A 25194-nucleotide genomic window follows, 5' to 3' on the forward strand; every position below is an offset into this window, starting at 1 on the left:
GTACAGGTACAGTACATTAAGAAAGTTCAGTACATTATTAAACAATAAAATATACCAGTACCATCTAAAAAGAATAGATAACAAGAAATTCAACTAATTGATATTGAAAAAACAAATAACCGTATTTGCTCAAGAAACACCGTACCTAACCTCAAAGGACCTAATGTGGTGACTACTGCGATACATCGTGTGCAGGCCTTGTGTTTATAAACCTTGGTTTAAGGGAAAAACTGTGGCGCCATCTGTTATCAGATTTTATTTTAACCCCTATAACACGGTAGATACGTTCCGTGTTATATTAATCCGTGTTGTACGAGTTCCTTTTTTTAATATATGAGCCAATCATAGCCCGGAACGTGTGCACTTTAGGGGCTACGGCTGTTTGAAAGGTTTTCTTCTATAAAATTAATCAATTCTAGAATAATTTGACTCAACATTTCCAAATCACGTATAATTTTTTGGGAATAATCCATATAAACTATGCTATAAACAAAAAATTTTGGATTACTTATCGAGTGTGCACCGTTTGAAGACTCCATTGCCTAAGCTTGTTTTTGTCGCGGAGCGCCTCATCGAACGGCGGATGCGTTTCCTGATAAGTTATTTTTTCTGCGAAGAATTCGCTGAACTTTGGAGACATCATTAATAGAAATATAATTTTTATGGCCGTTGAATAATACTGTAAATGTTGTTTTCACAAGAACTGTATAAAAATTTATCAACACTTTCCCGCATAAACTCTCCGTATATATGCGTGGTCTTGACGGCGGCAAGTAGTTCGGCTGCTAGTCCACTATTGGTCCAGATTCAACCAATCTTGTCGCGACACGAGTCGGCGATGACGTTTTATCGTGTTATACGAGTCTCTTTTAGCGTGTTATACGAAACTGATCGCAATTTTTTCGCCGTGTTATAGGAAACCGTGTTATATGAACCCGTGTTATAGGGGTCTACTGTACACTATTAATTATTATAAAAAGTAAAACTCTTATTTTTGCGAATTGAATTTTAAGAAAATTGTAGATGCTAATAATAAGTAAACTTTTAAGTAAATTAGATCTCACTAGAGATATGATCCCCTACCAGGACCGATTCTACTGGGGGTTTGAAGAGCCGTATCGCCCCTTCTTGTCGGCAAATTGTTTTGTACTTCGCATGAATTATCGGTATCAATCAGCAAAATTAGCATCGATGCTTTTAAATTTTGGTAGTTAAAGGTCAAGGGGTTGAAGAGATAGAGTGGGGTCACGTGAAATGTGTCGAGTGAGATCGGTCTTAAGGAAGATTTTACTAGTTATTGGCGTTTATAATAGCGAGGTTGAGGCTGAAGTTTTAAACGCGAAAACGTGTACGTCGGACGTTGAGCGCCGCTTTCCTGTAAGCCTAGAAGTTTTGACAATGGTGTTTGGAATGTCGAGCCTGATTCCACTGACTTTCCAAACGCCATTGTCAAACTTCTAGGCTTACAGGAAAGCGGCGCTCAACGTCCGACGTACACGTTTTCGCGTTTAAAACTTCGACCTCAACCTCGCTAATGTCTTAAATAAACTCGTTTTTACCCTTAAGATTAATCCTTTTGCCTTTGTATAATAATTAATAACATATTTTAATTTTTAATAAAATCGCATAAAAGATGGCGCCACACACAGTTTTATTTTAAAGAATTACCGACAAAAGAGCGTGTTGCAAACTTTGCTAGTGAAATTGGGAAAGTTATTCACTCGTTGCTGGATTTTGTTTTGTTTGTTTTTTTTTTTTTTTTTTTTTTTTTTTTTTTTTTTTTTAGTATGTCTTTAGGATCATGGTACCTTCAAACGTCGTAAAATGCAAAAATACGGAGGGCCAAACTTTGACCGATTACAATACTTTCCCTTTGTTCTAAAAGCCCACCAGTGGAGACAACCGGATGGCCGAGAGGTTAAGATGGCTCTTTATCGCTTTGGGAGACCCGGATCGAACCCGGATAGTCTGTCTGGATATGTTGGGCCCCATCCCTCACCACCCGATTGTGGGTGTGGTCAACCTCATAATGGGATCGCTGAAAAGAGGCCCTCTTAGTGCCCATAAAACGGAAAGATTAAAAAATACAGGAATTTTATAGCTTCGAGAAAATTATACCGCAGTTTTTTAAGGTCCAACAATAGTAATAAATTAAATATTTTATGAGATTAAAAACACATTTCATTTACATATTTCCATCACATAAAAATTCCGGATCCGATCGATATCATTTTAATGGATTATCGTGGAAAGAAAACTAATGGTTTAATATATTAGCGACGATATTATCGTTAAAATTCATTCCTTTTTTGAATTTTTTAATATAAATTTGCTCGAAAACGAGCAATATAAAACGCCAGCTCTTTCGTATAATACAGTGAAACTTGTGAAGAACGGCCACTGACCAAAGTCAGTGGCCGTTCTTCACAGGGTTGACATAAAAATCATCTGCTATTTGGAAGTGAGATGAAAATTGCAAAGGTCGTATGAACTGAAGACATAACACAAACCACTTTCCGTGAAAAGGGGGTTCGAGTGGGTTCGAACCGATATACACACTTAAGGGCAATAGGCGGGGTAGGGGTATAAACTTACACATGTATCCCATTTTTCTGTGTTTTGTTTGTTTTATTAAGTTATGACAACGCAACACTTGGACGATCTGCCTAGGGGGATGCCTTCTGAGAGGTTTTTTTAAGAGTAACTGGCCCCTATTCAGACGTTACAAACGTGGAGAAAATCAGGAAAACTCCACTTGGCTAGCCCATACTGGCGAGACACTAACCCACTACAAACCTCCCACCCAGTGTTCAGGGAACGAAACCACTTGGCCACTGGTGGGCTCTTTTGCGTTTTGTGTATTTTTATTGCATAGATTGCCTACTATCAGGATATGGTAACGATATAAATATTCAAATTTTTGAGTTTATCAATATTACCTTTTATTAATTAAGCAATACAATCGTATTCCCCCTCCTTGTAAATGGCACAATATTTCCGTTTTCTTTATTTTCTAAAGGGAAGAGAAAAGACGTGATATTTCTGATTAGAGTTATCTGGTGGTAAAGGAAATGCCACGATACATTTCGTTTACCTCCAATTTTGCACAATGCACCATTATAGCCTGCTATACTTTTGAAGGCAATGACCATTGTTAGCAGGTCGAAAATAGGATGTTTAGTGTCCGGGCTCGTTGATAGAATCGGCCGTCGTTTATTGGTTAAGACTGTAATAACTTGTAAGTCTAAAATTTTCCTGAAACATTTACAAAACTCATTCGTGTGTATCGAAATAATAGATATTACATTATTTCTTACATCAGAAATTAATTCTTTAACAATTTATTAATAAAAATAAAATAATAAATTTAAATATAAACATGCAAATTAATTCGAATACACCTACAATACAGTCATTAAACAGGTCAGATTCCAAATATTTCGAAGGTCGAAAGGTTTTGTTTATCATTTTATTGTAGTTGTCCTTCGTAATACTTGTTGCTGTTGTTTAAACTTGTGAAGAGGGAATTAAAGAACATAAAAAAAGCCTTCCTTCAAGCAATTAAATATTTATTTTTAAGTGAATATGACTTACAGTGAGTATCCAATTTAATATTAATATTTTAATTTTAAAAATAATTTAGTTTCGAAGAAATTTTTGGATAGAAAACTTACTTTAAAATCTAAATTTTTAACAAAAGCAGTTTAAAAAATATTTTATCTATATTACGTGGCTACTATCATTAAAGCTTTATGCAATTTGGATTGAAGAGGAATTTGAAGGTAGGAATTCGTCTTGAAAATAAATAACAGAATTTTTATTTTGATTAATGCATCCATTTTTATACAGTGGATAATAGATGATAAAAAAGTGAATAATAAAAAAATATATAATGATAGTTTCCCGAAGATTCCTTTTCTTTGGCTAGAGGAGTGTAGCTCATATGTGGCTTTATACTCCAGAAGAAACAGGAGAAGTGATCGCACAGCGACCGAAGAGACGGCCTTATAGAAGACGGCCAATCCGGGAAGACAGAAGAGAGGTCACGGGCGCGACCAAAGCCGGCCTTATAGGAGACGGCCACCGCGAGAAGGGGAGATAGAAATGCCTTCCGGGAGGACTTGGGGGGAAGCTGGCCCCTATTCAGGAGTCATTGGCAAGGAGGAAAACCCGGAAAAAACTCCCGCTGCCAGCTCGTCCGAGTGAGGCGTGAACCCCCGATCGAACTCCGGTGTTTAGGGTCTGGTCACCGCCTATAATGATAGTACTGTGGAACGGTAGAAAAATAAAAAATTAAATAATAGGAAGGCGAGTGATTGGGCGAGTGGATGATAGGAAAGCAGTATTATTTAAAAACAAAACAAGAATTTCAGACAATGCAAAAATTATAGAAAAGTGGATTAAAGTAAATGTATTTCGTAATAAAATTTTATAATTTTTCTGTTAAACTGATTAAAAATCACTTTAATTCACGAATAAGTAACTAGAAAAAGTGCATTCCTTAAACGATGATGATGCGTTAAACATTGATAAAAGGAACTGCATATTCATTCAAAACAAGGGGAAAAATACGTTAGGATGTTTTCGATTAGTTACATTTTTACTCTGGATTTACTTATATATATTCTGGCTGAAAAATTTTTTAGAAAATATTTTTATTTTAATAGTATTTAACGGTATGAATTTTTCAAATCTGATACAAACAGTAACAGTGGTTGCCTCTTTACGTAAACTTATAAAACTGTTTCAGTACGGTAAAGATGTAACGAAGTTTTGGATTGGTTAACGGGTATACGATATTAAGTTGGAACAACAATAATTTTAATATATTTTAAAAAATAAGGGAGGAGGAAAAATTTTTATTGGTCGCATGTTTTTCGAAATTGGGCGTGGCTACACCCCTGCAGTGCATTTATACACACACAGACGGTCACACAGATAGACACAATAGCGAGATTGAGGTCGAAGTTTTAGAAGTTTGGCAATAGCGTTTGGAAAGTCAGTGGAATCATGCTCGACATTCCAAACGCCATTCTCAAACTTCTAGGCTTACAGGAAAGCGGCGCCGAACGTCCGACGTACACGTTTTCGCGTTGAAAACAATCGGCCTCAACCGATAATAATTAAAGTCTACATTTGGCTATGATTACCGGGTTTCGGGATGGTGGGGGATGAGTGGATCTAAATAACTAGAAGAATTACGCAAACAATTAAGTAATTTAATCTTTTTGTGAAAAATTCTGTTTATTTTCTATACTTAATTAAAATTTAGGATGTTTATGCGTTAAATGATTATTAATTATAACGACGACATCATTCTGAATTTTGTACAAAACGTTATTTTATTATTTAATACGATGCTATACTTTATAAAGCGCACTTTTTGAACTTTTTATCGTAAAAAATTTAATTCTGTAAAAATTCATGAATTTTCATAGTATATAAAATATATATATATTTTTTAAACTCTTTCCGCCCAGTGGGCACTAAGAGGGCTTCTTATAGCAAGCCCATTATGGGTTCGGCCAGGCCCACAATGGGGCGACCGGGTGGTGAGGGACGGGGCCTGACATATCCGAACGGACCACCCCCGAAAAATTCCTGGGGATTTTTCGACCCATCCGGATTCGATCCCGGGTCCCCCAGGGCGGCAGGCTGCTAACCTTGACCGCTCGGCCATCCGGCCGCTTGTATATAAAATATTAAGGGGCTGTCCATAAATTACGTCCGCATTTTTTGTTAAAAGTTTTACTTCTCCTTCCTCTCTTGTCCCAGTTTGTCTGTAACCCTTCCCCTCTTCGGATGTCCAACAAAACTCGACCCCCTTAAAATCTTCATCACTATACGAATAATAAAATGCATAAACTATAGAAAATTCAATGAAATAAACGGACGTCTACTGAAGCTCAACCCCTTCCCTTCTCCTTCCAGTGTGGAAGTCATTTATAGACAGCCCTTAAATATTTATTTTAATTAATTTTTATTTTCCCTCTTATCTACTTTCTGTTCTAGTTTTCGTCTTTTAATTTCCTTTTTCCTATCATCCATTCTTTTACCATCCTACTCTATCATCCTATTTTCCTAAGATCCACTAAAGGAATTATATACACACATTAAAATATAGATGATTAAATTTTATATATTACAGATATTTTAAGATAAATTACGCATAAAATCATCATTTTGTTAATCCAATTTTACATAAAATTAATTGAATTAACCAAACTCCCTTATCAAAAAAATTTATAGCTGAATTAAATATAGAACTTGAATTAAAAATAAATTCAATTTTTTTCTTATTTTAATGTGAAATTTCGTATGCAAATGAGAACATCTTAATGACGATTCGTCAGCAATTTTTGGTAACAATTTTAGATCGAAACCAATTATATTCACGTTTATAACACTTATATATCCTCATTTCTTCCTGGCATCATTCCAGCCAATAAATAACGAAAGAACAAAAAGCAGATTTTTCTAAAAATTTCTTTATGGATCGATGTGGAGTGAACCATAAAAGTAGCTACTGTGTTCACATTGCAGTCAGCTGTCGCCAAGTTTTCATTCATATAAGTCTATATTTTACAACTGTTATCGATAATATCACAATTATACGATCGATACAATGCAAAGATCGATCGGCGGTGTCATTGCAACTCCACACTTCTGTTTTTAAAAATCTTGATTAATGACGACATAAATAAATATGTATATAAAAAACTATTTTACTGTTTGAAAAAAATTAAGGCTGCTAAAGTTTATATTTGATCACATTTAACATACAGCGATGTAATTTCGTTATGTAGAGCAATTTTCAGGCCATATTGGAGCGGTCGCGACAACTTGGAGCCAGTTTGTCAATTTGGGAGAGCAGCAAACAACGCTTTGTAAATTGCTTTTCTTCTCTCGCATTCTATAATATTTTTTTCGGTTTATATTTTTTAATATTTATCTATAAAATATCTATTAATTAAACAATTATGTTATTTTTCATGTTATTTAAGCTATAAAACTGTTCAGAAAAAGTTCTAGCGGTTGAAGAGTTAGCGCTTTGCCAGAGAAAAATCGATCGGAAAATCAATGAAAACAAGTACGAGTAGTGAAGTACTTGTTGATGAATCACGTAAAATTCGTCAGTTTGACATGGAAATGGCTTTAATCATTCATTGCAACATGCAAATATCGCCGCTTTGAAAGTCACACAATTCGAAATTTATGATTTGATCGAGTATTGTTTGATATTTATACGCTTTAAACGTATAAGTAACATTTTATAAACATGTACAAAAATTTCATTATAAATTGTGGAATAATCTAATAAATTTTGGAGCAAAATGTCACTCGAAATGGCTAAATTCATCATGGTGCCATTTAAAGATCTTCTTGAAGAATTTTAATATAGTTATCCGGGGCTAGACTTATCCGTTAGACTTGTGGCTCTAAGTTATAACATATAACAGGCCCTTTCCCTCCATCAAATAACACTACGTATAAAAATGTGGGACCCTAGATGTAGACTCTTAAAGCGAAGCCCTAAGGTACAGCTTATTTAGCTTCTTGCTTATGGATGAAGCAAGTTACTGTAACAAAGAAAATTTAACAACTTTTATTCTATTTGTTATTATAACCAATTTTAAAATAGCCAAATTTAGTAAAAAGCTTGTATTATTTTAATTTAATGTGCTTTTTACATGTTTTAAATTACAAAATTTAACATTTTTAAACGAAATAATCGTCACTGTAATGAAAATCTCTACGCTGACTGTCTGCGATTAAATCCGAGAAAAAATTATTAACGATAATCTTAATATCTAAATAGAAAAATATTAATCATAAAAACATTTTAATATAAATAAAAAACATATGAAATAAAACGAATTATTTAAAAATAAAAAAATAAAAAAAAAATAAAAGTATAAAATCGATATTTTTTCCGTCGTAACTTAGCAGATGGCGCTATGCCAGAAAATATTCAATAACAGCGGGAGAAAGCGTTATTTACTTATAGAAGATCACGTGGTCAGATAGAAGAGGGACATGCTTTCAACTTCATAGGAGTGTCCATTCTTGTTATCGTAGCTATTTATAGTCGACGTGTGTCGTTGTTTCTTACAAATAACGTCAGAGTCATGTTAAATTAATGTTTATTAAAGTGTTTCCGTTTAATAATCGTGTTATAAGGCATTATGAGTTCTCCAGAAGAAGGAAAGTATGGTAAGAGTTGCTTTTTCTTATCCTACTATAGTTTATTGATGGCTTCGTTATGTGTAATTTTGAAATGGTTTCGTGCGATAATTTTATTTCTTCGTCGAAGCGCGATCAAATTTGTGAAATTTAGTTAACATCCGCTTTCCTGGTGATAAAATGTCAGTGTTTCCAAGTGATCAACAGGTTGGTGTATGTAGATAAGTGTATATACACACATACACAAATTATTACATAAAAGTGACTTCTACCGGAGAATCGGCATTTTTATGTGAATGGTTTCATTTTAAATGGTGACATCCCTTTCATGTTTCTGACATTTTCTACATTGAATTACTTCTCTCCAAATAACTTATCTTTTTATATAAGCAAACTAATTTGGATCGGTTGTGTCGAATGAGTCAATAACTGAATAAAGAAGGAAGCAAATTCACTGATTCTCTTTGTTACTGATTTAGGGGATCAGCACTACTTGGCTCCAGGACACTGAGGAAACCCAAAATTGTATTTTGTTCCTATGTAAAAACATTAAACTGGTATTAATAGAATTTTTTTCTTTTGATAAATGAAGTCCTGTTTTAAGGAGAAAAGTGGGCTGCATATGTGACAAGCCTAGACCCCATCTGGTGCTTCATTTCCTGTTGATTCTTATGTTTTTAATAAATTAGCATTTTCATAATAACTACTTCACATATAATAAGCACCCATAAATATGCTAAAAATATTTCTGAATAATATCTGGTTCTACAAGTACTATTATAGCACATGAGAAGAAGTATGTTAATGTAATTTTATTTGTTGGAGCCTAAAAGTCTGATCTTAGAGTAAAGGATTTGTATTGATTTTTATCAGACTTAATTGGGGAATGGACAATCAATTGAAGAAAAACTAAAAAAAATTGTAATTTTTTTTGCTGTTTACATCAGACTCATGTATTTATTCTCTTTTAATGTATTATATATCTAAACTTGATTTTATTTTATTATTATTTTTTTAAATAACCTAAGATATAAATATTTTTCAAAAAATGTGTGTTTCAATAAGGATATTACATAAATCACTGTCTTTTACATTATACTAATCTTGTATTGTGCCAAATAATATAGACTATATTAATGCCAATAATGAATTGGCCTAAGAATATAATAGTTTGTTTAAAGAATTTTTTTAAAATATTTAATTAATAATCATTCTTTAGTTAATTAATATCAAATTAAATTTAGAGTTTATGAAATTCTAGGAAAAAATTCATAGATTTTAATTTAATTTAAATTAAACTAATTATTTTTAATTGTAAAGCTTTTACGTTAAGAGCCATGATGATTCAATTTATTTCCACAACCAAGGCCATTTATAGCCCTCTGGCCTATACTCCTCATTAGAGAGAAAAGACAAAGGGTTCCTGATTTCAAATGATTCATAGTGAAGCTAGGAAATCCAAATGTCAGGAGATCCATAATTCTTATTGGCAACCTCACCCATAACTGCAAAAGTTTTAATCTTATTTCTTACATTAAAGGATTCATATTGTTTATACAAATAGTCTCATATATATATATATATGAGACTATTTGTATGAACAATCTAACAAATCCACAAATCTAAATTTTATCTTTGTTATATTATTTATATGAACTGAAGTTTATTAAGTTTCTATAAGAACTTAGTTAAATTCATTTCTAAGAAATTAATTTTTTAAGATACAATTATTTTGAAATTAGATTTAAATTTGACTAAAATCTAATTTTTTAAATTAAAGTAAATGATATAAAAAAAAACTTTGCCATTTGAGTTTATGAACTAAACGCTAAAAAAAATCTCAATTTGGTATAAATTTAAATGGAACAAATGAAATTTAATTGGGTGATTTTATTTAGTAGTCTTGTTTTTGTGTATTTATAGTTTTATTTTCACAATCTGATCTAAATAAATGTATGTGTAAATATTTGCAGAAGTCAATATATATTTGTTTTTTTGATATATCTCAGTTAATGCCCTTTTTTGTTTTAATTTTGTTCCAAAGGAGGTCACTATTAGGCACTATAAGGAGAGTTTGCTTAGTGTGTTTTCCTTTAATATATATAAACTATAAAGGTGTGTATTTACTATAGTAACAAAGGATTTCCCATATGTGTGCATACAGACATACAAGAAAAACAAGTTTTCTGTTTTTAAATTCTTTGAGAATTTCTAAATGTAATTTTATATTGGCCAATAATTGTATTTAAACTGTAAATATTTTTAATATTCATACTCTGTTTCAATTCTACCAATTTTGTTTTTGTTTAAATTATTTATATTTGAGGAATTTTCTAATAAAAAAAAAAAAAATCAAAAGTGCTTATGCCTTTTTTGTCCTCTTGTACTATTTTCATTCCAAAAAGCAATGTTCATTAGTCTATATACGTGAAGGAAAATAGTAAAGTGTTCATTGCAAAGTTTATAGCAGTTTAAAAAAATAATTTTCTGTTCATCTGTTTGAAGTTTCAGACATTTTCCTCAGAAACATGAGATTACAAACAAAAAACATGTGATGTGTCATATGATACAACTTGAACTTTTTAGCTATGGTAGCAGTGACATGCATTTAGGATCTAGCATGTTGGCTCCATTCTTATTCTGGAAAATACTATACTATAGTTCTACTCAGATGATTATATCCAATTATATTGTGTAAGTCTTTTAATGCCATGTATATACAGTACACATTTTGTTTTATTCTCATATATAAGCAGGACTGGCTGGAGGTTTTTCAGGGCCTCAGGAAAAAATTATTAGCAGACCCCATGTTTGCAAGAGATAATTTCCATCATCAAAGTTTCTTAGAAATTTGAAAGTGTGTTGCCCCCTCGGAATGCAGGGCTTCGGTCTGGGGCCCAAACACCCTGATGTCTGAGCTGGCCCTGTATATAACTGTGAAAGTTCAAACTCACCGGAATTAAGTCGATAACGATACATCCTTTTCCAGCGTGGTGAAAGGATATGAATCAAAAGGAATAAATATGAAATCAGAAGGAACAACCGACGAAAATCGCTGGTTGGTGACACTGGACACGTGACCGGGACAATAAAAGGGCAACGAGCGAACAAAGGGGGGGGGCCGATTACGTAGTGTCAGGGAGACAAGGTGGGTGCACGCCGAAGTCCACAGGAAACCGACCGAACGACTACTTTGACCCGTCTTCGGACCGACCCGGATCACGAGGTATGACCCAAAGTCGTGTAAACTCTCCCTCCGCGGATCCATACTCAGGCGACAGTCGCTCTCCGCGTTTGTAATCGTTATGTTATTCTTAATAAATCGTTGTTATTGTTTTATCCATTGTAATGTCCTTTATTCGAATATTATCATCCGCCGCTCTACCGTCGAACCCATTCACTTCCTCCACTCGCGTAACGCGTAACTCATCCGAACCGCCATCTTGATGTGGGCAAGTCTAACGGACTTGTTAGCCGTAAAAAGGAGGAACGAGACTCCGTCCGCCTCCCGGCACCCACAAATTGGTTTTTCGGGAGTGGGGTTTGATTCCTTCGAAATATCAATAGAGCGGAAAGGACCATATTCGAATAAAAAGGACCATTTCCAGTCGAAGTAGGGACTAAATCATAGGTAGAAAGACTAGGAATCCCATCTAAGCAAACCTATCAGGAAGAATGGAGGGCAATCCGCAACCTACGGCAGGACCCGCTCACTCAAATCCGAATCCAAATCCCCTCACTCAATCCGAATCCAAATCCCCTCACTCTAGGAGGGTTGGGCGGAATCATTCCACTCCTGCCCGTATTTTCCGGAGAAACGGGAGGCCTCCGAGTTGTGGATTTTTTTGACCTTTTAGCGGATGTAACGAAGGTCGCGGCATGGTCGAAGGCCCAAATACTGGCCGTAGACAAGCTCAAACTCATTGGGATAGCTCAGGAATTCGTCCGGAAAGACCGATGAATCAAAGAGGTTGACGAGTTCGACGAATTTAAACGCTTAATGATCGCGCGGTTTGAGCAGGAACCTTATTCGTTTAGACTTAGTAAATTCTATACCTGCGTCCAAAAACGGGACGAGGACGTGCAAGCATACGCCGCCCGACTTCAAGCGCTCACGATGGAAATCGAGATTACGCCGGAGCCTGGAGCAGACACCACGGAAGCCGCTATTATTCAGCGCATTCAATGGAAGGAGTTAGACGAACGGCTGAAAGCGCAATTCCTTAACGGGATCGATATAAGGATCCGCAGAAGGGTAATGAGTCGTGAGGCTGAGACCTTTGACGAGGCGCTCAAAGCCGCCATCAGTGAGGAGACGATCGAACAGCTCACCTCCCATCCGCGGGGAATATTGCGAACAGTCCGGGACAGCGAAAGGGCGATAGACTCCCCCTCACAGGACGAGATAGACCAACTAACGTCAGCTATGCGGGAGCTAAAGACCAGAGTGGACGGTTTAACTCGAACCCCCGCGACCGCAAACCGTAGAACCCCTCCTGGAGGGCGAAATAATCAAAGTAATCCGAATAGTTCGCCTTCCCAGCGGGGAGGATACCGGCCAGGCAACCCTAGACGTGGGCCCAGCCGACCGAACAATCAACCCTATCGAAACCGGAATCCCTCCGATCGCCAAGGTAATAATTATTGTGATGCTCCGACCCGTACGCAAAGCGAAATCGAGCCTACCAAAGCCCCAAGAAGACGCGAAACCAATGAGAGCAATAGGGGTCGTGCTAGGGAGGAGAAACCCAGCAAGTGGAGAGGCAAGGTGCAAAGCGTTCAGGTAGGCGATCTCTCTATAATATCCGGAAACGGCCCGGGATCCGTTCTTGATGGAAACTCTCTCGTGCCGGATACCATCCTGAAAAGGACAAAAAGCAAAAATTTCAATCTGGGAAGCCAAAGGCTCAATCGGTAAATGCTAATACTTATCCCGATACGCGAAACGAAGCCACTTTTGAATGTTATATAGGAGGGAGCCCGGCCATTGTGCAGGTAGATACCGAGAGCTAAAGTATCCCTTTTGTCCAAGGCCTTTGCCAAAATCATAAGGAAAGGATACAGGTTGACCACAATAAAGAGACCGATTTACGAAGCGCTACCGCGTCATATCATTCAAACTTACGGTATTGCAAACCCTACCTTCGAAAATCAGCGACCTACGGTTCCCCTTTGCGTGTTGTCTAGTGGATATTGATGTTACGTATCCCTGCGACGGTATTGTCGGGAGAGATATGATCTCTGATAAGGGCTTTATTATCAACTTACAGAAAGGAGAATTGATTAAAAGCCCCTTGTACGGTAGTAACGCTGTTAACCTCTACGATGTCCGGAGAAGAATCGGGGGAGGAACAAGATACCCTAACGACAGAGCGTAACCAGGAAAGACTAAAGCGAACTAGCGAACGGGCCCAGGTAACTGCGGCCATCAGATCAAAAAAGGGAGCGCAGGGGCAGGTAGAAGTAGAAGAGGGAAAGGAAGTGGTTCTAATAGAACCGTGCCGACTCCCCCCATGACGGATAATATCGTAAGCGCTACCATCCGAGGACATCGCCAGCCAGGTAATAAAATGGGAGTAATTGAGACACTTCCCCTTTCCCAGGAAGGGATTTTCGGAGCCGATGTATTGGTCACGCCCAACAAAAAGGAGGAACGAGACTCCGTCCGCCTCCCGGCACCCACATAACATTTATAGGCCTACATTAAATTTTTATTAAAATTAAAACTTAATATACTATAATTATAATCACAATGGAATATATTGTATAATTTAGTATTGTGAATTAAAATGTTTGCATCTACAGAAGAATGGTAATAATGGAATGGTTTTAAACTTGATTTATATTGGATGACACAATATAATATTTATAATTGAAAATAAATAAATAAATTAGAATTTGACTCCTACATAATTAAATTTGGGTAAAATTTTTTACGCTGCTAGTGATAAATATTATTTAAAAAAAAAAAAAAAAAATAGACTTCAGTTTTTATGATAGAAACCATAGTTTGCTTTATTGGAATGCACAAATTTTAATTTGTGAAGAAATTGCAGTTAATTTAAATGCATGTGCTTTGATAAAGCTAAATTTGGGTTTCATAATACATTAATTATCAGAAAAAGCTAATATTTAACAAGTAAATATTGATGATAAAATATCTAACAACTAATTCAGTCCAAGTATATTTTGAAGCTTGGCAATTAATCTTTCATTTATTTAAAATCTGTTTAATAATTTCTGAAATAAATCAAAATACAGATATTTCAACTTTTTTGCATTGCCTTAGTAAAAATGTTAATCTGTATGGTTGGATTTTGGAGTAAATCTACATTTAAAGTAAATTTAATAATTCATGTTTGAATCTATTCTTTATAATACATAGATCTATAATGAGGATTTTTGAAGTGTTGATGTTTTCTTTAATAATTGTTTAAAAATATTTATTCAACATTAATTACAATTACATTCTTGTTAGAGCAAAGATGTTATTGTAAATGACTCTCTGTAATTGACTCTTGCAGATGTGGAAATTATAAATAAAATATTTTTATTATATGCAGGAACTAGAGTACAGTACTTCTATGTTTGTTTTTTCCCCTTCATATAGCAGTTATTATTTTATAAAATTATTTAGCTGTTTATCAAAAATTCATCAAAGTTTTAAAACAGTTAATTAAGTAAAATTTTATTAGCTAATTGCAAAAAAATAATTTGAAAATTGCTTTCTAGATTGTGACAATTAGTTTCAACGAACGTCCAGGTTTATGAATTATTGCAAAGACCAAAAAAAAAGTGTGGATGTGGTGATGATACTGCAGATGTGTAGAGAAATTGGAACAAAATAGTCTATCCTCTCCATTTTTGTCAAAAAGCAGAAGTGATAATGAATCAAGAAAGACAAATTGGAGATGTTAATGTAATGATAATGAATTAAAGACAAAGTGGGGTTCAAAGTCAAAAAGACAAAGTTGAGATGATAAAGAGACTATTTTGCTCCAGTGTCTCTACAGATGTGCAGTCTCATCACCACATCCATCTTGTCTTTTTGACGTTACTAAGATTTATAAACCTGGACATCTATTAACAGAAAAGTTTTTTGAAAATTTCAACAAAATATAATTTCATTAAAGCAGTTTGACTGATTTAATACTTTGTTCCTCAAAAAACAAAAAAATTTTTAGCAGCATTTAGTTAAATTAGTTAATTCTTGTGCACGATTCTAGTAATAACTTATTATATTTACTAATGATTTGTAGTATTGTTAATTGTTTTGAGTTTTTGTGCATTTAAACTGTTTAATTATAATTTATACAGGAAATTACAATATCCTGAAAATATTAAATTACCATATACAAAAATATGTATTAAATTACATCTTTTATAATTTTATAAAAATGTTTTATATTTTATAATTTCAATTTTTTATCTGTTAATTAAAGTTTATATATATATATAAAGTGGATGTCATTGGTTGTATGTCATGATGATTCCATTGATTAAGAATGCTTATCTTTCCTGGCTTTCAGAATTATATTTGATTTTGATGTAATAGCACAACAGGATATGTTGCTGTTTCAGTAGTATTAGTTTGTCTTATGACCGTAGATTATGGGGAAGGTTAAAACTGGTGAGTAATTATAAAACCTGTGTTAAATAATTTTCTTATAATTGCTAAATTTACTTATAAATGTTTTGTTGATGCTATTTTTTAAAATTTATATAAGTTTAATTTTAATTGTTCTGTTGCTGTGACCTATATAAAGTAGGATTCATTCAAAACATTTTGCTATAAAAAAAAAAGAATGTAGTTATTTTAATCAAGGTGATAATTTTGTTACCAACTAGCAGATTGGAACAAAATACTAATGTTAATTTATATTTATTTTTTCTAATGTTAAAAATTCAAGTTTTTTTTTTTAATTGAAAAAGTTTAAATTCTCAGGGAGATAAGATAGAATTCAATCTAGTTATAAATATGGACCTCCAAAAGCCACAAGAATAAATGAATAAAATAAATAAAAACAATTTTTTTTTACTGTGTCTTATCAGTACATAAGTGATAAGAAACTTACATAACAGTTGTAACAGTTACGATTTAAAAGCAATATAAATTAGAGAATTGTTTTTTTTGTTAATACTGTAAAACAGTTATCAGAGTTCTTGTCCTCACTTTAAAACTCTCCAAAAAGAATGCTAACTGAAGAGGGATTATAATTTTAAAACAAACCTGAAATGTATTTTATCAACATAAAAATTAATATACAACTAAAAAATCTTATTGCAGGCAATAGAAATAAAAAGTTGTAAAATCACATAAGTGTGGTTACAAATTACATAAAACTTTTAATAAAAATTGCTAATTTAAAATTTTGTAAATTAATAAAGTCACCAATTCAATTGAGTCTTGGGATAATTTGTGTAGATTTTATTTGTATTAAAACTTGTTAAACATATATATAAATAATTAAAAACTTTTTAAAGTATTAGTTCCAATTCGATTAATTATCTTGGTTAAAAGGCATTTTGTGACTTTTTTATATATAATTTAAATTGACTTTAAGAAGTGGCATATTGAAGGTTACGTGCATTGATTTGTAACGACCACTTGCAAAGTCAAACATATAATAATCAGTAAATTTAATTAATTATATTATTAGATTATTTTTTTATTGGTAGATAAGAGAAAGAAACTACTTTGTATATAAAATTCCAAATTTTTATATATGTACTTTTTAGTAAGTAAATGTGTATGAAATTGAAAAATTTCTCCAGATTAAAATATTAGTTATTTAAACTTAGAATTGTTGAATCAGATTTGTGTGTGTAATATATCTTGTGTTTTGTAAATGTGGGATAGGGTATAAATGAGTAATTCCATGAAATTTTATATTAATTTATTGCAAAATAACTGATTATTTTTTGTGTAATGGAAACAGAAAACTAGTGTATAATGAAATATATTTAAATAGTTTTTAAAACTATAAATATGCATAAATTATATATTGTTTTATTTTGAAATAGTGGATGTATAAGTCTAATATTTGGTAGTAATTATTAAATAAATATTAACAAATAAATGAAAAGATAATGTGTTTTTATTTTTAAAATTTAGTATTATCTGAAACAAAACATGATTGATTGTGTAGTAAACTAGTGGCATAACTTCAAAATAATTGCCAAAGTTCAGATGTAATTCTTACATTAGTACCATTCACATGTGTAATGTTGTAGTGACAGGGTGCCACAGAGACTGATCTATCCTAGAGTTCAACACAGATGAGATGTATACTACGGGTAGAATGTCTGTATCGACATTGCTCCCTATTCGGTAAACTTGTCTATTCATCCTGTTCCTCTTGTACGTAACACTTTATTTTAACCAAATATCCAATAACTTTATTATTTGGACTGTTGGTCTTCTATCTTGCCATCAGGATATAGCCACATACATAGAGGGTACTTTACCAGGCAACACACCCGGGTTAACCAAGAGGTCTTAGTATATGGAGAATTCATCATACCTCTTTATATCTTGCATTGGCACATTATGTCGGTAATTTCACCCTGACGTCACATTGTACAGTATTTTAAAAAGATATTAAGGAGAATCCTGTGTGTTTGTCTTCGATGCTTACAAATTAGATTTTAAAATTTGGCATTTATCTATTGATTCTCACATTCAAATCTTGCATCTTTCTAGTTTGTTTATAATTTAATATGCAAGCTTAAAAATTATGTAAAATTAATAAAATGAGATGTAAAAACAGTAGAATAAAATGAAAAAAGATTTATTTATAAATTTTGTTTATAGAAATTAGTTCATAAATATTTTAACTTGTTTCAGAAATTTCATATAGTGTGCTTATGTAATAAATTGAAAGCTTAAGTTTAATCAAATTTAATTATTTTAACATTTATATCATTAGTCAGTATTTCTTTTATCTAATTTAATATTGATGAGCAAATTTGAGTTGCAATGTCATAATTTTTCTGTTTGTCAGTATCTTCATCTATTTTAGTCTCTAGAGATCTAAGAATTCTTTATTATGTTTAATACGAAATTAATGTCTTTATTATGTTCTCTACAGACAAAATTATGATATTAGTTTTTCTCAGAAAATGAGGAGGAGAATCTTTTATATGGCTTCAATAAAGCCATATTTAATAGAATTAAAGAATTATGCAAAAATTAAATAATGTGTTTTAATTTTATCGACTCGTTTATCTTTTAAGAGTTGGAGATTTGAATTTCATCTGTCCAATAAACCTCAAAATTAAGGGCTTAATTGGTGAATGACTTTCATCATCATCAGCATTAACTTATTGGAACTTTACTGATCAATCATTATATAATTTAAATTTTAACCTTTTTAGATGTTAAATAATTAAGTTTTTCATCATTGTATTAACTCTTATTCAGTAGTATTTAACTAAGAAATGATTAATTTTACAATCAAATGGAACTATAATAGTTTGAGTTTGAAATTAATTGCTAAATATTGATTTTATAAAACAATTTGATAGATTTAGTTCACAACATTTGCATTATCTAAGACAGAAAATAATACAAAGAAAGGTGTATTGCTTCTCACTGGTCTAGCTGGATTTTTGCCAAAGGGAAGGAGTTAATGATAGTGATTTTGTGACTGCTGATGGTTTGTTTGCATAACAAGTCTTTGTACAGCTTTTTTCTTTTTTTTTTTTTTTTGACGTGATAGCATTATTTGAAGCTTACAATAAAATATCCAAATTAGCAGAGTATTAAATAAGCATTTCTCCATCTTAATGTATTGATGCAGACAATATTTCTGTATGGCTGATTAGTCAAATTAATTTGCAATTTTATTACCATTTTAAATTTTCTGCCGTAAATGAAGAAGAAAACTCAAATCTTCTAGTCGCAAGCAAAGATGAAGTTATTGGGGGTTTGAAAAGGCATTTTGCCACAATGCTGACTATTCAAAAGAATTTACAATAAAGTCACACCACCAAAAAGAAAAGAAAAAAAATAGTTTTGTAGAATTAAAGAGAAATACAAAACAGCTTAAAGGAGCACAAGGGATGAGAGAACAAGTTGAAAGCTGACTTTCTTGACTGAAACTTTGTACATAATCAACACCATGTAGCTGTATGTCTAAACATAAAACAGAAATGTAGATGAGGGGTGCAAGTTGCACAAAAAGATCTTGCACCCAAAATGCATATCGAATAAAGAATAACGAAGATAACACTCAGAAGTTTTTGTCTCTGATGAAATGTGGTCCAGACAAAAAACATAGGTTAAATCTGAAGAAGTTAACCGATGTCGTCTCATCAATGTTTTTGAAGAAATATTTAAAGAATTGATTTTTAAAGCAATATAAAGAAAACCACACCATTTGATAGAATACTATAAGAATAGATATGTATTATAAACTCTATCAAAGTAAAACATTAGAGCAGACACTTCAACGTGGAACGGAGCAACACCTTTGGGAATGTTTCCTTTAGATAAAAGGATCTCCATCCCCTTTAGATAAATTGTTGTCCCTGATGAGCATAAAAGCTTAAAAGTATCCAGGACTAAATGTAAAAGTGATTTCTTGTTGATTTCTCCAATAGTTTTTAAAAATTTTAAAGTAAAACTTTTAAAAAATGTTCCGAAATAATTTTAATAAACTACAGTTTTATTTAAGGATTCCCTTTTTAAATTATATTATTTTCAATTGTAATTTTTAAACAGATTTTTACAATTTCATAATTTTGTTAATTTAAAGATATATTTTGTAATATTTGATTTGGATTGGATTGTCTTAGTATATTTTGCTTTTACACAGTAAATTTTTGCAAGTTTTATGGATTGTTTTGTAAAGGTTTGATTATATGTTACAGATAGATTTTATTTAATTGTTATGATAAGTAGATGATAGAAAAAGTAAGAAATATTCAGTTTACTCTTCTAAAACCATATGAAATTTATCTTGATTTGGATTTAATGTCCAAAGCTTTAACCTTAAAGAATAATTGTAGGAATATTCAATTTAAATTTGTAACCTGCCAATGGTTACTAAAAGTAGTTGCAAAGGATTTTAAATTCTTTATTGGCTGTTAAAGGTTTGATCTCAGTTTACATTTTTGTTAATTTTTTTCAGTTTGTATGCTGTGTTTTTTGAGAGAAAACTAAATTAACTCATCAAAAATGCAACTAATTAAGTTAATGGATGAAACATCAATAATAACCAGTTACAAGAAGTGCATTTCATTAATTACATAAATGTTTAAAGTTAATGGGAGATGCGAGGTGTTTGTTTATTTTGTCTGCCGTGGCTTGGTTAAGGAAAATTCCTGTCTGATTTGAATTAAATAATAATTAGGACACTGCCATTTGAATATAAAATATCTTTTTCCGTTTTCAATAATAATAATGAGAGAATAACATTTAAGAATGATATAGGATAGGATCAAGTTTTTCTGTATGAAAAGATTGTTTAGAATATGGTAAATTAAGGAGTAGTTCAAAAATAAATAAGTGCTTTTAAATGGTTATTGGTAAATTACTAATAAAGAAAAATTGATCTAATACTCATTTTCATCATTATTTTATCGATTTTTTTTTTTTTTTTTTTTTTTTTTAAAGATGAATAATCAGAACAGAGGAAATTTATGTAATTTAAATGTGTAACTATTTTATTTGTGCTTAAAATTTTAATAAAAGATGAGTTTTGTGATGAATATTTCATGAAAAATTTGTATCAGATGCCAATAAAATGTAGGTCAAAGACCATTTCTTATTGGCATCCAATATAAATTTTACCAGTTGATTATCTGTAAGGAAAAAATGTTTAACTGCAACTGGTACATCAAAAAAAAAAAATAAATAAAAACTGTGTTACAATTTGATAATAAGGGTGGATCAATAAATAACTTCCCAAAACATCAGCTGGCTACCTCGGCTGGTTATTTATTAATCCGTCTTTATAAATCTTGTGAAAGCATATTTTTCTTCTACAAAAGAGACTAAGTGAATTAATGCCAAGTTACAATTTTATATATTAAATATGAAAATTTATTATTTACTATATTTTCTATTCTGCTGACTGATGAAATAAATACAATTAATCAAATTAAACAGACTTAATGGCCTAATATTATGCAAAATAAATTATCTGGAATTTTCTTTAAAATTTGTGTATATTAACCTTCAAGTAAAAGTATTTTTTAAAGGTTATTTTAATTCAAGGGATGTAATTGTAGAGAAGAAAATGTTTTTATTAATTTTGAGTTCTTCTGGATGTTTCTTACTATAAATCTAAAAAAAAATTATTATATACCAATTTACATTACTTAATATCTATATCTAAATATATAGCACACATTTTGATACTGAAAAATTGATCATTGGTACAGTGAACTATCAGCAAAATTAAGGAAGTAACATTTTAAAATTAATAGAATAAATAATATTTCATTAACATAAAGGACATTTCCTTTAATAAATAGAATATTTAAAGTTTCACAAGGACAGTATCTATTAATTATTAATATTTTTGGAAGAAAAGATTTTGAGTGAAATTTTCAATTTTTTTTTTGTAGTGGATTTATCTATAAACATTTCTACAAGAGTATTTTTTAAAATATTTCTACTATTTTTAGATGTAAGAGAGTATATTTTCTGTTTATTCTACATGAATATTAAATTATATCACCTTTCTTGATATATGGAAGGTGATATAGTCTTCTATTACCCTTGTTTAGTATATGAAAATGCCTTAAGATGTCTCAAATTTTCTAGTAAAAATAAGAAATTAGAGTTGAAATGAGAAAAAAATTGATATATTGATCTGAATTGACTCCATAATACTTCCAAATATGATACAAATATACAATAGATACGCATACTGCTGCAAATATGATGTGATCTTATTGTAGTACTGTGCGGTTTCATTTGTTTCCATTGCAATCTAAAACGAGTGCATCGAATGTGCTAATAGCTTCAGTTTCTGGCACAATATCATCAAATTAATCAATTTCTTGCAGGAATTGATTACTTTAAGTTTTATTGCCATTTAAACTTTACTAAGTGTGATTGATAGAATGCATTTAATATCAATGTAATAAAAAAGGAGTGATAATTTATAAATTTGAACATACACAATTCTAAATTTAACCATTATTGATTTTTCAATAAAATTGTCTCACTATACATTTAATTTTTTCTGTCAATTTTTCTTTAAAAATAGAAAATTTTTTACAAAGTGATATGCCAATGAGACCTTTTTATATGTAATTATATTTCTAAAGTATTTAATTATAAACTTCTTAAAAAGATTAAATACTGGACATTCTCTATTTAATAATTAAAAGAAAAATTGATTTAAAAAATGATACAGAACAGCCACAAGAAGCAATATGTATTGAATATATACACCATAGCTGAATTTACTGATACATTCAAATGTATTTGGCTAAAATACAACCATTAATAATATGGGATGAAGTAAGGTTGAAAATATACAGAATTTGCAAAGATATATGTTGTTTTACTGCATTTGGTTCTGGAGTCCATTTAGCTTATAAAATGAATACTTTGCATGATCTGAGGAATTAGAAGTTGATCATACTGCCGTCCTTACTGTATTGCATCAAGGTTGATACGTATGGGTATAAATTAAAGACTACAAGTTTAAGCAGCAAGACCTTGCAATTGTTGAAGGCCAAATTAGATGATTATTGGAATCGATCATTGATATTGCTTAAGAGAATAAGTTTGTTATTCATGCACTTCAGCCTTTAGTGCCATTGGCTGTGAGTTGAGTTATACATTCACTGTCATGTATAGAATTTTATCTGTTTGAGAGAATTTATTGATTGCTGTTTATTCTCAGTGGCTGCATATCAATAGAGTTGTATATTAATCATGTGAGTTGTTTCATAGATAAATAATATTTCAGCTACTAATGACAGATGATCCACATTAACTGTGTGATACTGTAACAATACAAGTTGTTTCTTAAATATAAAATAGAAATACGACTTTACAAAGTTGGGACCTTGTCTTTTACTTCCGTCGTTCCGGCAATAACACCAGAGGACGCTTTTTACCTGTTTTACATTCTTTTACAGAGGCAGTAGCCTCAAAAGAAAGGTAGTCTCCGAGAGACTGTGAACTTTAAAGGACTGCTGATGGTGTGAATGGCAGAAGTAACAGACAAGACAAGGTCCCAACTTTGTAAAGTCGTATTTCTATTTTATATTTATTAAATGTGAATAACGCTGGCCATGTTCCTGTATTTAATTTTTTACTTACAAATTGTTTCCTCTTTAAGTTATTGGTTGTTTGATATTTTATGATGATGCTAGAGTAAATAAAGATAATCAGTAGAAACTATTCATATTTTATGCAGTTTATAGATAAAGCTGATTTTTTTTTAATTTACTTTTTACAGGTACGCCATATAAATATGACCCAAACTTCCATGGACCATTTGAGAAAAGGTAATTATGATTACTGTACTTTTGCAAATGTATACTGCTTCATAATTCCCCTCCCCGCTGTTCATTTTGCACCTATGGGAGCAACCATTACTTCATGATTGCAATTTAAAATCATATTACTTGCTCCCTTCTATAACTTGAACCCTCAAATTGTCTTTTAATCATAGATAACTTTGAGTTGTGTTATACACATGTACTATATTTTCATTTTGTAAATGGTTTCTACATAACAAAGTAAATCATTACAAAAATTATCTTAAATCTATCATTTGAATTAATATATATATTTTTAGTATATTATAGTAATAAATTTAAGGGGGTGTAATGATGTAGAATTTGGACCTTGTAACAAGTAGTTCAACAGTGATACTAAAATGCTAATGGTTTGACAATTATCATAGTTAAATAAACAGTGATTTGATAATTAAATCAGGTAGAACAATGATTTCCAACTGGGGTATCCATACCCCAAGGGAATCGCGTTTGGTGGTTTAGGGGTACATAAAAAAAAAAAATTAATAATGGTGGATGTACTATAAGAATATTTAGATTCTATGTCAAGGCCTTTGGTGACATCGTGGTACTCGATGCTTAGTTTTAAATAAAAATGTGTTCTTCCTCTAACCTTTTTTTTGATTTTAAAAAAGTTTTTTTACATGTAATTGTGCAGTGCTGTATAATTGACCAAGACAGTGCTGTTTGATGAACATGTGAAATAAAACTTAACAAAAATGGGGAATAAAACTTAGGAAAGTAGGCTGTCAATGGGTTTGCAAGTCAAAAAAGGTTTGCAACTGCTGATGAATATTAATAGTAATTGATTTAGAATTCATTTGGATTTTATAAAATTAACTTTGATTGAAGATCACAATGTCAGAAAGATAGAATGATTAGTAATACAGGGTATCTGAAAAGTTAAATGCAGTGGAAAGTAACTTTTGCAGTGGAAATGCACAGTAATTTTTCAGACACTCTGTACTTCATAATGTTAATGTTCATTCTGACAACTAAATTTTTATTGAAAGACTAGAGCAAACTTACAAAGTAGGATTGGTGATTAAAAATATTTTGGTATTTATTAGTTTGCAAATACAGTCAAACCTCACTACGAAGATATTTTGGAGACCAGGAATATAGTATGTTTATACACAGTTAATAGCAAGGTTGAGGCCAAAGTTTTAAATGCGAAAACGTGTATGTCAGACGTTCAGTGCTGCTTTCCTGTAAGCCTAGAAGTTTGACAATGGCGTTTGGAATGTTGAGCATGATTCCACTGACTTTCCAAATGCCATTGTCAAACTTCTAGGCTTACAGGAAAGCAGCACTGAACGTCTGACATACACGTTTTCGCATTTAAAACTTTGGCCTCAACCTTGCTATTAACTGTGTATAAACATACTATATTCCTGGTCTCCAAAATATCTTCGTAGTGAGGTTTGACTGTATTTGCAAACTAATAAATACCAAAATATTTTTAATCACCAATCCTACTTTGTAAGTTTGCTCTAGTCTTTCAATAAAAATTTAGTTGTC

General features: G+C 31.7%; 1 protein-coding gene across 4 annotated transcripts in view; it reads left to right on the forward strand.

Annotated features, from left to right (window-relative positions):
- Positions 1–3413: 3413 nt before the first annotated feature.
- Ctl2 (Choline transporter-like 2) overlaps positions 3414–25194 on the forward strand; it is a 56747-nt gene continuing 34966 nt past the window's right edge. For 2 of the 4 annotated variants that reach the window (XM_067287735.1, XM_067287738.1), the window contains exons 1-2: positions 7996–8214; positions 23613–23661. In XM_067287735.1, the coding sequence (XP_067143836.1) occupies positions 8187–8214; positions 23613–23661 (77 nt within the window). In that variant the 5' untranslated portion in view covers positions 7996–8186. Of the gene's footprint in view, positions 3596–7995; positions 8215–15701; positions 15815–23612; positions 23662–25194 lie in introns of those variants that run through there. The other 2 variants (XM_067287737.1, XM_067287736.1) reach the window with 2 other exon arrangements.

This window comes from Centruroides vittatus, unplaced genomic scaffold (genome assembly GCF_030686945.1).
Source record: "Centruroides vittatus isolate TY-2023 unplaced genomic scaffold, ASM3068694v2 scaffold_654, whole genome shotgun sequence".
Classification (NCBI taxonomy): Eukaryota; Metazoa; Arthropoda; class Arachnida; order Scorpiones; family Buthidae; genus Centruroides; species Centruroides vittatus.